Source organism: Pseudophryne corroboree, chromosome 12 (genome assembly GCF_028390025.1).
Source record: "Pseudophryne corroboree isolate aPseCor3 chromosome 12, aPseCor3.hap2, whole genome shotgun sequence".
NCBI lineage: Eukaryota > Metazoa > Chordata > Amphibia > Anura > Myobatrachidae > Pseudophryne > Pseudophryne corroboree.
The window spans coordinates 173,892,257-173,909,575 of NC_086455.1; the positions used below are offsets into that span (position 1 = coordinate 173,892,257).

The 17,319-nt window shown below is 47.6% G+C and overlaps 1 protein-coding gene and 1 non-coding gene across 7 annotated transcripts in view; both read left to right on the forward strand.

Moving 5' to 3' along the window:
- Positions 1–17,319, forward strand: part of EML5 (EMAP like 5) — a 223,421-nt gene that overhangs the window by 189,034 nt on the left and 17,068 nt on the right. For all 6 annotated transcript variants that reach the window (XM_063948612.1, XM_063948609.1, XM_063948611.1 and 3 more), the window contains 7 exons: positions 877–955; positions 2,561–2,690; positions 3,538–3,636; positions 6,642–6,662; positions 6,885–7,058; positions 10,504–10,712; positions 17,056–17,213. In XM_063948612.1, coding sequence (XP_063804682.1) covers positions 877–955; positions 2,561–2,690; positions 3,538–3,636; positions 6,642–6,662; positions 6,885–7,058; positions 10,504–10,712; positions 17,056–17,213 — 870 coding nt within the window. The remainder of the gene's footprint in view (positions 1–876; positions 956–2,560; positions 2,691–3,537; positions 3,637–6,641; positions 6,663–6,884; positions 7,059–10,503; positions 10,713–17,055; positions 17,214–17,319) is intronic.
- Positions 12,852–12,972, forward strand: LOC134981607 (U5 spliceosomal RNA). The gene has a single exon (XR_010190726.1). It is a non-coding gene; the product is annotated as a U5 spliceosomal RNA (small nuclear RNA).

Genomic DNA, 17,319 nt, shown 5'->3' on the forward strand with positions numbered 1-17,319 from the left:
ATGTTTTTGTCCTCTCTCTAATGATTTTATATCTGGCAATTATAAACGCTGTGTCCTCGCCACAGATTATAGGGAGTGCAACATTCGGTTACAGTCTGCTAGAGGGTAGACATTATTGCACATACTTACCTGCACACACCTGGTTGGTGGACATAATGTCTATGGGGAACTTTTCAGCAGACCGGGGCTGCCACTCCTTTTAGTCTGTTCCATGTCCACATAAACTGGACCAGCGTCTCTGAATGACGATTGTATACACAATTCCTATATCCCCAGTATACACACATGCTAAGAACGCATGTGCGGCTTTGTGACATTGTACAGTCATACAAATACCTGTATTTCTCAACAAGAGCCTTGCAGAGGTGTCATTGCTGGAATTCATGTGTTTCCTTCTCTCTGTGCTTGTCGGAGTCTCCAGCTGTCCCTGTGTGTGTAATACTTATCTCTCTCTTACCTGCTGCTGTGTAGAGGGTCCAGGTAATTGCATTACTCTCCATGTGCCACCATCACCGTCTCTGAGCCATCCGCACAGCGTTTCCACAATAGAATGTCATCAACGTACCTGTCCCCCACCAGAATGTCAAACATACCTGTCCCCCACCAGAATGTCATCAACATACCTGTCCCATCCTCAGATTGTGGGAGTCATGGCTGAGCTATTGTCACAATGACAACTCATTTCATAAGATAGTGCCCCCTAGTGGGCAGCTTGGGATCTGCAGACCGTTCCCGTCCCTTGCAGAGGACAGGTTATATACAGCCATATAACATAGTTCATGCTGTGCCCTCTCCAGTCATCGCCTCTGCAGATCTCTGGCTCCTGTGTGGAATGGGTGACGGACTGGCCTTTTCTTATTCAGTTCTCTGTTTCAGACCTCCCGTTAGTAGGGCATTGCCGCAGCCTGAAAAACTCCAGACCAACAACGTTGGGAAAAAGAAGAGACCCATTGAGGTGAGGGTGGAAACATGGGTGACTCAAATTTAGGCCTCAGTATACTGTACAGGTAACAGACGGTTCCAACAATCATACATCCATAAGTCACTGTAGCTGCGCTCAGGGTGGCTAGTAAGTAAAACAGAAAGGCCAATGACACTTACTACAAATTATAATCACATTATTATATACTAAAAAACAAACCACAAGGTGCAGAAGGCTGTACACACCATTCAGTGTTATAGCGGATTGCACCCAGCTAGACACAGTCATCTGAATGAGCACATTTATAGCTATTAGCTCAGCAAAGCATAGTGGGCTGCTTCAGAGGTGGGTGCATGGGCCGATGCTGCGTATGTACAGGTCGCACCGCACGTGTGTCCCGGTGGTTACTGCTCTGAGGCGCAGAACGCATTTGCATGCAGAGAGACAGATTGTCAGTAGACGTTCTTGTGTGGCTAGCCGGATGTGTGCATGTCGCTGACAGCGTATGCATATAAACACGCAGTAGTGTTGACACATAGGACTTGAGCAAGCTTCAATGTTGCTACCGATGGTGGCGCCTAAGTGTGCACTTAGACGGAATAGCACCACTGCTAGTGGGCACCTTTGTAGGCTCAGAATCGGTCGCAGCATAGAGACACAGACGTGGCTGCAGAACAATGGGGGTAATTCTGAGTTGATCGCAGCAGCAAGTTTGTTAGCAGTTGGGCAAAACCATGTGCAGTGCAGGTGGGGCAGATGTAACATGTGCAGAGAGAGAGTTAGATTTGGGTGGGTTATATTGTTTCTGTGCAGGGTAAATACTGGCTGCTTTATTTTTACACTGCAATTTAGATTGCAGATTGAACACACCACACCCAAATCTAACTCTCTCTGCACATGTTACATCTGTCCCACCTGCAGTGCACATGGTTTTGCCCAACTGCTAACAAAGTTTCTGCTGCGATCAACTCAGAATTACCCCCAATGTGCGGCCATGTTTGCGTGCACTTCTGAATCAGCCTCAGGGCGGGATGTTCTAATCTCCACCGCTGCGGTATCTGGCTTTTGTCCGTGGTTATTGGTCTCCAGTCCGCTGCTCGTTTCCACCACCTGATCCACCACCTGATGTAGCGATATCATCCTGTCACATTCAGGGGCATATGTACTAAGCCTTGGAGAGAGATAAAGGACCAGCCAATCAGCTCCTAACTGTCATGTTACAGGCAGTGTTTGAAAATTGACATTTGGGAGCTGATTGGCTGGTATGTTTTCTCTTTCTGCTTTCTCTCTCTCCAAGGCTTTAGTACATCTCCCCCAGATGTGTGTTATGTTTAGTTACGTATGCGGTGTAGAGTGTTACAGGCCGCGGGATGTCCTCTCTCAGGGTTAGGACAGTGTCCTCGTACGATGGGATACAGCGCATTACTGCAGAGCCTGTTCTGCCAGAGACTCCTATATCCTCCCATTTACATGAGTTTTTCTGAAATGAAATGTTCTATATAAACAGTCAATACTAAAGATGCTGAATACCTCAAATATACTGTTACCAGCTCTTTAGATATTTATGGTAGAGGTACAGGACGCCTCGGCTCCCAGACGTGTCGGGGAACCATACAGTGACGTTCTCTTCACCCACAGGATCTGGTGCTGGAGCTGGTGTTTGGGTATCGTGGAAAAGACTGCCGGAATAATGTGCACTACCTGAATGATGGCGCTGATATCCTGTACCACGCTGCCTCTGTCGGGATCCTCTACAATGTCGCCACAGGTAACAGAGCATTGCACTGTGGACTTATTTCTGGCAAGCGCTGCATTTCCACGGCTGTTGCTGTCAATGACCAGTCACTCTGCAGTAGATGGCTCTGCCAGGGCAGTGCTAAATAAACCGCCAGGGCAGCACTGCATAAACTTCCAGGGCAGCGCAGCATAAACCTCCAGGGCAGCGCTGCATCAACCGCCAGGGCAGCGCTGCATCAACCGCCAGGGCAGCGCTGCATCAACCGCCAGGGCAGCGCTGCATCAACCGCCAGGGCAGCGCTGCATCAACCGCCAGGGCAGCGCTGCATCAACCGCCAGGGCAGCGCTGCATCAACCGCCAGGGCAGTGCAGGATAGTGCAGCATAAAGCGCCAGTGCAGTGCTAAATAAACCGCCAGGGCAGTGCTAAATAAACCGCCAGGGCAGTGCTAAATAAACCGCCAGGGCAGTGTGCATAAACCGCCAGGGCAGTGTGCATAAACCGCCAAGGCAGTGCAGGGCAGCGCAGTATAAACCTCCAGGGCAGCACTGCATAAACTTCCAGGGCAGCACTGCATAAACCACCAGGGCAGAGCTGCGTAAACCACCAAGGCAGTGCAGGGCAGCGCAGCGTAAACCACCAGGGCAAGGCAGCATAAATCGTCAGGGCAGCGCAGCATAAACCGCCAGGGCAGTTTTGTTTGGCCCGCACCCATAAGATGTATAGTATGTAACACAGAAGCCGGCCATCATCTGCAGTTCCATCAGGCTATCCAGTATTTTATCTACCTCTGTTTTCACCTAGGTGGCCCAATCTCACTAGGACACCACGTTGTGTAGGGAAATGTTTATTTTTATAAATCTTTTCTCACTTTACAGGATCTCAGAGTTTTTACCAAGAACACACAGATGACATATTGTGCCTGACCATCAACCAGCATCCAAAGTTCATCAACATAGTGGCAACTGGCCAAGTAGGTATGTTTGTATATAAGCACAGACTGTACACAGCTATGCCTCCTACACACGGCCCCCTCCTACACACTGCCCCTCCTACACACTGCCCCCCCCCTACACACTGCCCCCCCCCTACACACTGGCCCACCCCCTACACACTGGCCCACCCCTACACACTGGCCCCCCCCTACACACTGCCCCCCCCCTACACACTGCCCCCCCCCCTACACACGGCCCCTCCTACACACGGCCCCTCCTACACACTGCTCCCCTACACACGGCCCCTCCTACACACTGCTCCCCTACACACTGCTATTCACACATTGTGCCACATGATCTGTCTAACAGAGATGCACAATGTCGCTGGAGGTCTGAGGTTCATAAACCACAAACAGGGAAGTAAAGTTGTACATAATGCGCTAAAACAATATGAAAAACCAGCCTATCCCATCACTAGGAGCCAGTGACATCACTGAAAGTGCAACCTATCCAGTCATTAGGAGCCAGTGACATCACTGAGAGCGCAGCCTCTCCAGTCACTAGGAGCCCGTGACATCACTGAGAGACAATCATACAGAGGCATAAGGCGCTGGGGACACATTGCTGCACATCATAAGATCAGTAACACGTTACATCACCTCTAGTAGTAGTAACATTGCTGCACAGTATATGATCAGTAACACGTTACATCACCTCTAGTAGTAGTAACATTGCTGTGGGTGCACACAGTGTAATAGGTGCAGCGTCACTGTGACAATCATACAGGGGGTGTAAGGCGCTGGGGACACATTGCTGCACAGCATAAGATCAGTAACACGTTACATCACCTCTAGTAGTAGTAACATTGCTGCACAGTATGAGATCAGTAACACGTTACATCACCTCTAGTAGTAGTAACATTGCTGCACAGTATGAGATCAGTAACACGTTACATCACCTCTAGTAGTAGTAACATTGCTGCACAGTATAAGATCAGTAACACGTTACATCACCTCTAGTAGTAGTAACATTGCTGTGGGTGCACATAGTGTAATAGGTGCAGCATCACTGTGACAATCATACAGGGGTGTAAGGAGCTGGGGACACATTGCTGCAGAGTATAAGATGAGTAACACGTTACATCACCTCTAGTAGTAGTAACATTGCTGTGGGTGCACACAGTGTAATAGGTGCAGCGTCACTGTGACAATCATACAGCGGTGTAAGGCGCTGGAGACACATTGCTGCACAGTATAAGATCAGTAACACGTTACATCACCTCTAGTAGTGGTAACATTGCTGCACAGTATAAGATCAGTAACACGTTACATCACCTCTAGTAGTAGTAACATTGCTGTGGGTGCACACAGTGTAATAGGTGCAGCGTCACTGTGACAATCATACAGGGGGTGTAAGGTGCTGGGGACACATTGCTGCACAGTATAAGATCAGTAACACGTTACATCACCTCTAGTAGTAGTAACATTGCTGCACAGTATAAGATCAGTAACACGTTACATCACCTCTAGTAGTAGTAACATTGCTGCAGAGTATAAGATGAGTAACACGTTACATCACCTCTAGTAGTAGTAACATTGCTGTGGGTGCACACAGTGTAATAGGTGCAGCATCACTGTGACAATCATACAGGGGGTGTAAGGCGCTGGGGACACATTGCTGCACAGTATAAGATCAGTAACACGTTACATCACCTCTAGTAGTAGTAACATTGCTGCACAGTATATGATCAGTAACACGTTACATCACCTCTAGTAGTAGTAACATTGCTGCACAGTATAAGATCAGTAACACGTTACATCACCTCTAGTAGTAGTAACATTGCTGCACAGTATATGATCAGTAACACGTTACATCACCTCTAGTAGTAGTAACATTGCTGTGGGTGCACATAGTGTAATAGGTGCAGCGTCACTGTGACAATCATACAGGGGGTGTAAGGCGCTGGGGACACATTGCTGCACAGTATAAGATCAGTAACACGTTACATCACCTCTAGTAGTAGTAACATTGCTGCACAGTATAAGATCAGTAACACGTTACATCACCTCTAGTAGTAGTAACATTGCTGCACAGTATAAGATCAGTAACACGTTACATCACCTCTAGTAGTAGTAACATTGCTGCACAGTATAAGATCAGTAACACGTTACATCACCTCTAGTAGTAGTAACATTGCTGTGGGTGCACACAGTGTAATAGGTGCAGCGTCACTGTGACAATCATACAGGGGTGTAAGGCGCTGGAGACACATTGCTGCACAGTATAAGATCAGTAACGCGTTACATCACCTCTAGTAGTAGTAACACTGCTGCACAGCATAAGATCAGTAACACGTTACATCACCTCTAGTAGTAGTAACATTGCTGCACAGTATGAGATCAGTAACATGTTACATCACCTCTAGTAGTAGTAACATTGCTGCACAGTATGAGATCAGTAACATGTTACATCACCTCTAGTAGTAGTAACATTGCTGCACAGTATGAGATCAGTAACACGTTACATCACCTCTAGTAGTAGTAACATTGCTGTGGGTGCACACAGTGTAATAGGTGCAGCGTCACTGTGACAATCATACAGGGGTGTAAGGACCAGGGGACACATTGCTGCACAGTATAAGATCAGTAACACGTTACATCACCTCTAGTAGTAGTAACATTGCTGCACAGTATAAGATCAGTAACACGTTACATCACCTCTAGTAGTAGTAACATTGCTGCACAGTATGAGATCAGTAACACGTTACATCACCTCTAGTAGTAGTAACATTGCTGTGGGTGCACACAGTGTAATAGGTGCAGCGTCACTGTGACAATCATACAGGGGTGTAAGGTGCTGGGGACACATTGCTGCACAGTATGAGATCAGTAACACGTTACATCACCTCTAGTAGTAGTAACATTGCTGCACAGTATAAGATCAGTAACACGTTACATCACCTCTAGTAGTAGTAACATTGCTGCACAGTATATGTAGTTCCTGGGATAATGGTACCATCTGTATAATATGTGATTTGTTTGTTACAGGTGACACAGCCGATATGTCCGGTAAGTAATACAGTCTTTATTAATGACATTACATGGTCCTATCTGGGATACATATTTATAGATCTGTGCAATGGTGAAGCACCGTGGATTATAAATACATATAATTATTTATTCTGACTTAATCTATGGATTTTTCCTTAGCCTTCATGCGATCTGCTATATAAGACGTGTGGGTTTTATATCATGTGACTGCGTGTTACCTGTCACCTTCTCTACTCTCAGCCTCTGCGCCTTCTATTCACGTGTGGGATGCAATGAACAAACAGACCCTCTCCATACTGCGCTGCTACCACTCGAAGGGGGTGTGCTCCGTCAGTTTCAGCGCCACCGGCAAACTGCTCCTGTCCGTGGGGCTGGACACAGAACACACTATAACCATATGGAAATGGCAGGAAGGTAATAGTGGACTATAGAACACTTGCCTGTATGGTGGAACATGTAACTGGAGGCCCTGTAGATGAGTGGGAGCTGCTGTGAGTGGAGGAAGTAGTAATGGGAGGTCCTGTAGATGAGCGGGAGCTGCTGTGAGTGGAGGAAGTAGTAACTGGAGGTCCTGTAGATGAGCGGGAGCTGCTGTGAGTGGAGGAAGTAGTAACAGGGGGTCCTGTAGATGAGCGGTAGCTGCTATGAGTGGAGGAAGTAGTAACAGGGGGTCCTGTAGATGAGTGGGAGCTGCTGTGAGTGAAGGAAGTAGTAATGGGAGGTCCTGTAGATGAGTGGGAGCTGCTGTGAGTGGAGGAAGTAGTAACAGGGGGTCCTGTAGATGAGCGGGAGCTGCTGTGAGTGGAGGAAGTAGTAACGGGGTCCTGTAGATGAGTGGGAGCTGCTGTGAGTGGAGGAAGTAGTAATGGGAGGTCCTGTAGATGAGTGGGAGCTGCTGTGAGTGGAGGCAGTAGTAACAGGGGGTCCTGTAGATGAGCGGGAGCTGCTGTGAGTGGAGGAAGTAGTAACAGGGGGTCCTGTAGATGAGCGGGAGCTGCTGTGAGTGGAGGAAGTAGTAACAGGGGGTCCTGTAGATGAGCGGAAGCTGCTGTGAGTGGAGGAAGTAGTAACAGGGGGTCCTGTAGATGAGTGGGAGCTGCTGTGAGTGGAGGAAGTAGTAATGGGAGGTCCTGTAGATGAGTGGGAGCTGCTGTGAGTGGAGGAAGTAGTAACGGGGTCCTGTAGATGAGTGGGAGCTGCTGTGAGTGGAGGAAGTAGTAATGGGAGGTCCTGTAGATGAGTGGGAGCTGCTGTGAGTGGAGGCAGTAGTAACAGGGGGTCCTGTAGATGAGCGGGAGCTGCTGTGAGTGGAGGAAGTAGTAACAGGGGGTCCTGTAGATGAGCGGGAGCTGCTGTGAGTGGAGGAAGTAGTAACAGGGGGTCCTGTAGATGAGCGGAAGCTGCTGTGAGTGGAGGAAGTAGTAACGGGGTCCTGTAGATGAGTGGGAGCTGCTGTGAGTGGAGGAAGTAGTAATGGGAGGTCCTGTAGATGAGTGGGAGCTGCTGTGAGTGGAGGCAGTAGTAACAGGGGGTCCTGTAGATGAGCGGGAGCTGCTGTGAGTGGAGGAAGTAGTAACAGGGGGTCCTGTAGATGAGCGGGAGCTGCTGTGAGTGGAGGAAGTAGTAACAGGGGGTCCTGTAGATGAGCGGGAGCTGCTGTGAGTGGAGGAAGTAGTAACAGGGGGTCCTGTAGATGAGTGGGAGCTGCTGTGAGTGGAGGAAGTAGTAATGGGAGGTCCTGTAGATGAGTGGGAGCTGCTGAGTGGAGGAAGTAGTAACGGGGTCCTGTAGATGAGCGGGAGCTTCTGTGAGTGGAGGAAGTAGTAACAGGGGGTCCTGTAGATGAGTGGGAGCTGCTGTGAGTGGAGGAAGTAGTAATGGGAGGTCCTGTAGATGAGTGGGAGCTGCTGTGAGTGGAGGAAGTAGTAACGGGGTCCTGTAGATGAGCGGGAGCTGCTGTGAGTGGAGGAAGTAGTAACAGGGGGTCCTGTAAATGAGTGGGAGCTGCTGTGAGTGGAGGAAGTAATAACGGGGGTCCTGTAGATGAGCGGGAGCTGCTGTAAGTGGAGGAAGTAGTAACGAGGTCCTGTAGATGAGCGGGAGCTGCTGTGAGTGGAGGAACTAGTAACTTGGGTCCTGTAGATGAATGGGAGCTGCTGTGAGTGGAGGGACAAGTAACTGGGGTCCTGTAGATGAATGGGAGCTGCTGTGAGTGGAGGGACAAGTAACGGGGTTCTGTAGATGAATGGGAGCTGCTGTGAGTGGAGGAAGTAGTAATAAGAGGTCCAGTAGATGAGTGGGAGCTGCTGTGAGTGGAGGAAGCAGTAACGGGAGGTCCTGTAGATGAGTGGGAGCTGCTGTGAGTGGAGGAAGTAGTAGTGGGCGGTCCTGTAGATGAGCGTGAGCTGCTGTGATTGGAGGAAGTAGTAACAGGGGTCCTGTAGATGAATGGGAGCTGCTGTGAGTGGAGGAACAAGTAACGGGGTTCAGTAGATGAGCAGGAGCTGCTGTGAGTGAAGGAAGTAGTAATGGGAGGTCCTGTAGATGAGTGGGAGCTGCTGTGAGTGGAGGAAGTAGTAACGGGAGGTCCTGTAGATGAGCGTGAGCTGCTGTAAGTGGAGGAAGTAGTAATAAGAGGTCCTGTAGATGAGTGGGAGCTGCTGTGAGTGGAGGAACAAGTAATGGGAGGTCCTGTAGATGAGCGGGAGCAACTGTGAGTGGAAGGACAAGTAACAGGGGTCATGTAGATGAGTGGGAGCTGCTGTGTGTGGAGGAAGTAGTAATGGGAGGTCATGTAGATGAGCGGGAGCTGCTGTGAGTGAAGGAACTAGTAATGGAAGGTCCTGTAGATGAGTGGGGGCTGTGGTGAGTGGAGGAACCAGTAATGGGAGGTCCTGTAGATGAGCAGGGGCTGCTGTGGGTGGAGGAAGTAGTAATGGGAGATCCTGTATATTTGCAGAAGTTTCTGTGGGTAGAGGAACTAGTAATGGAAGGTCCTGTAGATGAGTGGTGGCTGCTGTGAGTGGAGTAACCAGTAACGGGAGGTCCTGTAGATGAGCGAGAGCTGCTGTGGGTAGAGGAAGTAGTAACGGGAGGTCCTGTAGATGAGCGAGAGCTGCTGTGGGTAGAGGAAGTAGTAACGGAAGGTCCTGTAGATGAGCAGGAGCTGCTGTGAGTGGAGAAAGTAGTCACAGGAGGTCCTGTAGATGAGCGAGAGCTGCTGTGGGTAGAGGAAGTAGTAACGGGAGGTCCTGTAGATGAGCAGGAGCTGCTGTGAGTGGAGGAAGTAGTAACAGGGGGTCTTGTAGATGAGCGGGAGCTGCTATGAGCGGAGGAAGTAGTCACAGGAGGTCCTGTAGATGAGCGAGAGCTGCTGTGGGTAGAGGAAGTAGTAACGGAAGGTCCTGTAGATGAGCAGGAGCTGCTGTGAGTGGAGGAAGTAGTAACAGGGGGTCTTGTAGATGAGCGGGAGCTGCTATGAGCGGAGGAAGTAGTCACAGGATGTTCTGAAGATGAATGGGAGCTGCTGTGGTAGACAAAATAGTAACAGGAGGTCCTATAGATGAGCGGGGCTGCTGTGGGTAGACAAAGTAGTAACGGGAGGTCCTGTAGTTGAGTGGGAGCTACTGTGGGTAGAGGAACCAGCCACAGTTGTTCTATATATGTAGTTAGCGTTCCTGTAGTCATGAAATCTAGTAGCAGGAGTGTAGATGTCAGAGCAGATCAGAATAGAGGAAACACTAATAGACGCAGATGAGTGGCGTGTACTTTAGAGGAGATTAGTATTGGAGGTGCTGGTAAGTGACCTGTGCATAGAGAATGAATGGGAATGTGGTGCAACTCAACCATTTCATTCCAGGTGCCAAAATTGCCAGCAAAGCTGGCCACAACCAGCGTATCTTTGTGGCCGAATTCCGGCCGGACTCTGACACCCAGTTTGTGTCAGTGGGGGTAAAACACGTGCGGTTCTGGACGTTGGCGGGAAGGGCGTTGCTTAGTAAGAAGGGCATGCTGAGTTCCATCGAGGATGCCAGGATGCAGACCATGCTGGCCGTGGCGTTTGGAGCGGTGAGTACAGTTTTACCAGTCGTTGCGATATAACAGCATTTACCCGTCCATTGGACATAATGCTTTCCAGTGCAGTATTGTGGCGCTTCATTGTAGATTTATATAATTAGTTTATATACGCTTTATATAAAAGGAGAAGGTCCAGGCACAGTATCCATGCTGATTACAGCAAAAGCTTCCATGTTTCCCGCCACGGCTGCTCCAAGGGAATGGGGTGCCATGAGCATATAACTGTGTAACTGCTGTAAAATAATGTTCCTCCCGTAATACTTGTGGTACGGACTACGTGGTGGCTTACTGTACCTTATACCTCACTCTGCAGTTCCACTTTCTTTTTCATCCACAGGGGGCACTGGAGTACTCTTGGGATATGGGCGGCGTAGCAGAACAAAGGCACTGAATATTTAAATTTAGAACTCTCCACCCCTCCATATCCCTAGAGTACCTCAGTGTACGAACCCAGTGTTTTTTCTGTGCTCAAAGCACTAACATCGGCTTGTGGGAGTCCCACACTTGGATGGAAGATTTATTAATTTTTCATTTTTATTTTTTTTTTTATTTTTAATTTTACACTTAGCACATCCCTTCCCAGTTTCTGGAAAAACATGGGTCCGGGATGGTGCCGCTGCAAGGCAGCGCATGGCGTGTCGGTCCTCACAAAGAGCACCCTCACAGCCACAGGCAGCCCACTGTCTCCTGCAACAGCTGGACGGAGCTTACAGAAAGAAGCCCCGTCACAGCCAGGAAGAAATGATCAAAGAGCTGGACGGAGCTTACATAAAGAAGCCCCGTCACAGCCAGCAAGAAGTTATCAAAGACGAGCTGGACGGAGCTTACAGAAGAAGCCCCGTCACAGCCAGGAACAAGCTGGACGGAGCTTACAGAAAGAAGCCCCGTCACAGCCAGGAAGAAATGATCAAAGAGCTGGACGGAGCTTACATAAAGAAGCCCCGTCACAGCCAGCAAGAAGTTATCAAAGACGGAGCTTACAGAAGAAGCCCCGTCACAGCCAGGAACAAGCTGGACGGAGCTTACAGAAAGAAGCCCCGTCGCAGCCAGGAACAAGATGACTTGAAAGCTGGACGGAGCTTACACAGAGAAGCCCCGTCGCAGCCTTGAATAGGAGGAAGGTAAGCTGGGGAACGGGGCGGTCAGCGCAGGCTGCCGCCCCGCTAGGTGGATCACAGTGAATGCCGCTTCCACGCACCGCCCGCCACAGTGCCCAGCCGCTACGTCTGAGACTCGCTCCAGACGGCAGCGCTACGTCCGCCCGTCCCAGCCGCTCCGTCCGGCCGACAACATCCACCCGCAGACGCTCACTAACAGCGTTAACAGGGTGACAACCGGGCCGCTGCTCCGTCCGACCGCCCAGCACCGCAGATGCCAGCCTCCCTGCAAGCCTCCCTGCAAGTCTTCCCGGCTGTTCCTGAGAAGACACAGTGTTACAGGGGGGAAGGGGGGCGGTGGAATCGGGCGACTCACTGCTGAAAGGGTATGTAAAATACATATATAAACAGCAGTTATATATGCAGCCAGAGGTGACAGTAAATAATGCAGACATGTATTATAACCTGTCCTGTGATATCAGAATATTAATGATTATCATGTATAATAGGCTATTGAGCCTATATATATTAATATCTGTGATGATCACTGTATAATAGGCTATTGAGCCTATATTAATGTATGTGATTATCACTGTATAATAGGCTATTGAGCCTATATATTAATATCTGTAATTATCAAATAGGCTATTGAGCCTATATTAATGCTGTATAATAGCCTATTGAGCATATATATATTAATGTCTGTAATTATCATAGGCTATTGAGCCTATATATATATATATATATATATATATATATATATATATATTTATTCATAGAGCATGTGTTGTACCCATACTGTGATTATACTGTATAAGAGGCTATATTAACACTGAACAATTGTAACTTGTTCAGGTGATTATCACAGTCAGCATGGCAAAGGGGCCATTTTAACATGCTTCCTGTTGTTTTTCCAGTTTGTAATTCTGGAACATTCCTGCCCTACATCTCTAAGCCACCAGAGGCGCAGGGGTGTTAGTGGGAATTTGGTTCGGGTTTCACATGCCCATGTGAATTGCTTTTCACATAAAGAATACTCTGGTTTCTCTTCAGATCGAATAAAGCTTTCGCTTTTTACTACAGATTTCCGTTGAGAGAAACAACCATGAGTTTCATATAAATATGCTTTTCAGCAATAAAATATATATATGATAATAACTTCAATAAGTCGTGCAAGTGTCTGTCCGTTGACTATTGTGGTGTCTGTCTGCATAGCGAGTAAGGCTCTAGCGCAGACTAAAAATTGCATTGGCAATTCAAATTAAAAGAGCGGTAACGGAGTCTCGGAAGTTACTCCACCAGCACTAACGAAGGACAGTCTTTCCAAAGGGCCAATTTCCCTTTGGGTACCAGGGTGTTTATTTAACTGGTCTTATAATTTAATGCACGATTCTATGTCAAATCTCACACCGATAACTACGAGTGAGAGGGGTACATTAGTCCAGCACTCAGATAGTGCGGCCCAGTGAGTCAATGTCTACGTTTTTACAGAGACTAAGTAGACTCTAACCACTATTTAATCGTTTCCAAAATGACGCGATCCGCCATTGGTAAATGCGTCTGTGTAAAACATTATAAAGACCCAAGATACATTTGGGTCACTAGACTATGTATGGAAACAATAAACTGTTAAAAGAAGCTGCAGAGTATATCTGTAAAGCTTCTGCTAACGCCGGTTACTTCGATTCTCACTTTTCATCGTCGCTAGTTTAAGCGCGACAAGGCCAGAGCTTGTTTGGTCCTAAATTTGATATTCAGCCATTACCGCATCCAGTATCAAAACGGAAATACTTGTGCCGGCGTTTAATCCCTTTAGACTTCAGTTTTTTCAAGGCGGTGGTACAAAACAGTCACGCCTTGTAACGACAGGACGCTACAGTCAGCAAGCCAGTGGCTTGATGACCTCTTAGGCCATCTCCATTTTCCAATGTGGAAGCGCGTCTTTACACGTTACATTTGCGGGGTTTCCAGACATCAACTCATGGATGTCTCAGCTATTTACAGATTAAAGGATAAGACTGCCTCTGTCGAACGGTTTGGCAGGTTGCCATTTAGTCTCTGCTAGTTTTCAGCTGTCTTTATAACCAGGCAGTAGTACACCAACAGAGTCAGGGTTACTTATTCCCCTCTGTTTGGGGTAACAAAACCAGACAGCTCCGTCGCAGTCTCAATCAGCAAGTCACTTAATGCAGTTTGAAAATGGATTTTCTGCGGTTAGTATTTGCATATTGGAGCCACAAAATTGCATAATTTCACTTGATCTTCACAATGCGTATTTACCCATTCCGGTTTGGTCATCACAGGTTCTAGCGTTTGCAAAACGCCACAACCATTAACCATTTCAGGTCTACCATTTGGCTTCTTGTCAACGCCTCGGGTATTTACCAAAGTGATGTTGGTGATGATGGCTCATCTCAGAGACCTGCCAGTGACAATCGTTCCATACTTAGACGATCTGCTCATAAGAACTCTGTCTCAACAAAGTTCCTTTAACTTGCGCTACTAATGTATACTGCGGTGGCAGATCAAGTTCAAAAATAATCGCATCTAATTCCGTCTAAACGACGTCAATTCCTAGGTAAGATTATAAATACGTTAAATCGAAGACATTTACCTACTACACCAGCAAGAACAAATGTACATCTAGTAATTAGTGCAAAACACGCACACTAGCGGTACATTGCTGTATTCGCCTGTTAAGAATAATGATGTGTTTCAAAGCGATTTAGTTCGCCGGCCTTCACTCGCGTTTCCCACAGAGGGGCGAGGGTGTATATAATCTGGACGAGAGTCTCAGAGGTTCAGGAGTTGTAGTTAAAAAAGATCAGCGACAGAGGTTCTGAAACGGATCACGACAGATTGCTGTCGATAAATGTCCTGGAACTCCGTGCATTTTACAATGCACTACATGCTTCGCTTTCAGTCTGACCAACAGTCAGACAACGCAACGGGAGTTGCATACACAACAACCAGGGAGAACCAAGAAGCCGCATGGCAATGCGGCAGGTAACTCGAATCCTCAATTGCCCAGAACACCATTATGTGATAATGTCAACGGGGTTCATTCCGTGAGTGGACATCTGTTAGACAGATGATCTCACCCGTCAGGATTTAGATCCTGAAAACTGGACATTAAATCCAGAGGTGTTTCATATGCGAGTCCACAGAAGGGGGTTATCCTCAGGTATACATGATGGCATCTCGCCACAATTACAAAAGCTCAGTATGTGTACAAAACAACAGATCACAAGGGCAGTGGCGGTGGAGTCTCTCACATTCGTGTGGTCATTCAGCATCGTGTATCTGGCTCCACCATTTTCCGCTGCTCTCTCCGTTGCCAAAACGGATCATAAGACAGTTCGTCACAGTCATACTAGTGATATCTCATGGGTTTCGGAGAGCTTGCTTCTCGAATCTCCAAGGAATACTTGCACACGATCTTGGCCAGCTCATAATACGTCCAACCTGTTACAACAGGGAACGTTCTTTTACCCATAGTTACCTATGTACCTATTACCTATGTACCGCAGCTGCGGTTGACGGGGTGGGGGTTCAGACCGCCCTCTTAAGAAAAGAAATAGGGCATTACAGTATTATACCAACCATGTTACGAGCTAGTAAGCCGCTTAAGGCAGCTCATTATTACAAAATTTGGTGTGCTTACATAGGTGGTAAAGCTCGGAAGTTTCCGACATCATCCTTCAAGTTACCCGTATTCTGTTAAACGGGGTGGGATGGAAAACTGCGTTTATCTGCACTGAGGGTGCAGGTATCTGTGTGGTCAACTTATTTTCAAAGACGTTTGACTCTATTGCGTCTGTACACACCTTTCTACAAGGTGTCATCAAAGTGCAGCCTCCATTTATCCCACCTACAGCGCCAGGTGACTTGAGGTTGGGTTCAGATTTCTTACAGTTTTCATATTTTGAACCCTTACAATAAATGGGGATTAAGCTTCTCACTTGGGAAAACATTTTTCTTCTAGCCTTAGCTTCAGCAAGGGTTTTGTTTTCATATTTGGGTGCCTTGTATTCCAAGCCACCGTATTTGAGTTTTCTCATGACAAAGCAGATCTTCGGACGAATTCCGCTTTCTTATTCTTCACATCAATAAACCAATAGTGGTTCCTGTGTTGACAGCACATTCTAGAATTCTGAATGTGGTACACGCATTACGCGTTTATATATGTTCCGAACGTCTACAGTACGTGATACGGATACGTTGTTTGTTCTCTATAATGCTGCCAACTGGGGTTAGCCAGTTTTCTCAGCAGATATTATCCAGTGGGATAATAATGACTACAAGTCAGGCTTACTTTAAGGCTAAGTTACAATCGCCTACGTCAGTAATAGCTCATCCCACAGGTTCTGTGGGAATGTCAGACCCAGCGGGTCGTGGAGCGTCTACGACGCGGCTACATAGCCTTCAGTGCACCACGTTTGTGCACGTTTACACGTTATGAATGGTTGCGGCATCAGCAGCTAGCTTTGGCTGCCTACTGTTACAAGTGTCAAACAGCTCTCCCGCCCACGAGGGAAGCTTTGGTACGTCCCAAGAGTACTCCAGTGACCCCTAGTGGATGAAAAAGAAAATAGGATTTTGGTACTTACCAGGTAAATCCTTTTCTTTGAATCCATAGGGGGCACTGGACGCCCACCCAGAGCAGTTTTACCTGGGTTGTTTTAAGCTCAGAGGAGCTTAGGGTAACACGTTTTACCTGGTTTGTATTAAGCTCAGAGGAGCTTATGGTAACACATTTTCACCGATTGGTTCAAATTATAAAGGTCTATCGGTTATGCTGTCAACTGTTTAGTTGACACTAACGTTATGGGTCAGCTTTGTTGTTGTCCGTTATGTTATAGGAATTCTCCATTGTCAACCTCTCTATAGTAGTTCGCTCAGTAAAAACACTGGGTTCGTACACTGAGGTACTCTAGGGATATGGAGGGGTGGAGAGTTCTAAATTTAAATATTCAGTGCCTTTGTTCTGCTACGCCGCCCATATCCCGAGAGTACTCCAGTGCCCCCTATGGATTCAAAGAAAAGGATTTACCTGGTAAGTACCAAAATCCTATTTTTAGATTCTGCCACTTTATCTTCTGGAATCTGGACATGAGAGCAGGCATGGATTTGTAAGCTGTGATTCTAAATGTGAGCGCAGTGATCGCCCCACCCCTGGGCTGCTTGCTGTTGGCGGACCTTCCCGTCACCGTCATTCCTTTTATTCCCATGTGCAGGGAAACCTGACGTTTACAGGTACAATCAGCGGGGATGTCTGCGTCTGGAAGGATCACATACTGTCACGGATTGTGGCTAAAGCTCACAACGGGCCGGTGTTTACCATGTACACTACTCTGAGGGACGGGCTTATAGTCACCGGCGGCAAGGAAAGACCGTAAGTCCTGAGACGTGCATCATACTGAGCCGCTGCTAATATAAATCACCGGAAGCATTGCTGAAGAGCACGGATCATTCTTGTGTAGCCGGGTGACTGTACTATG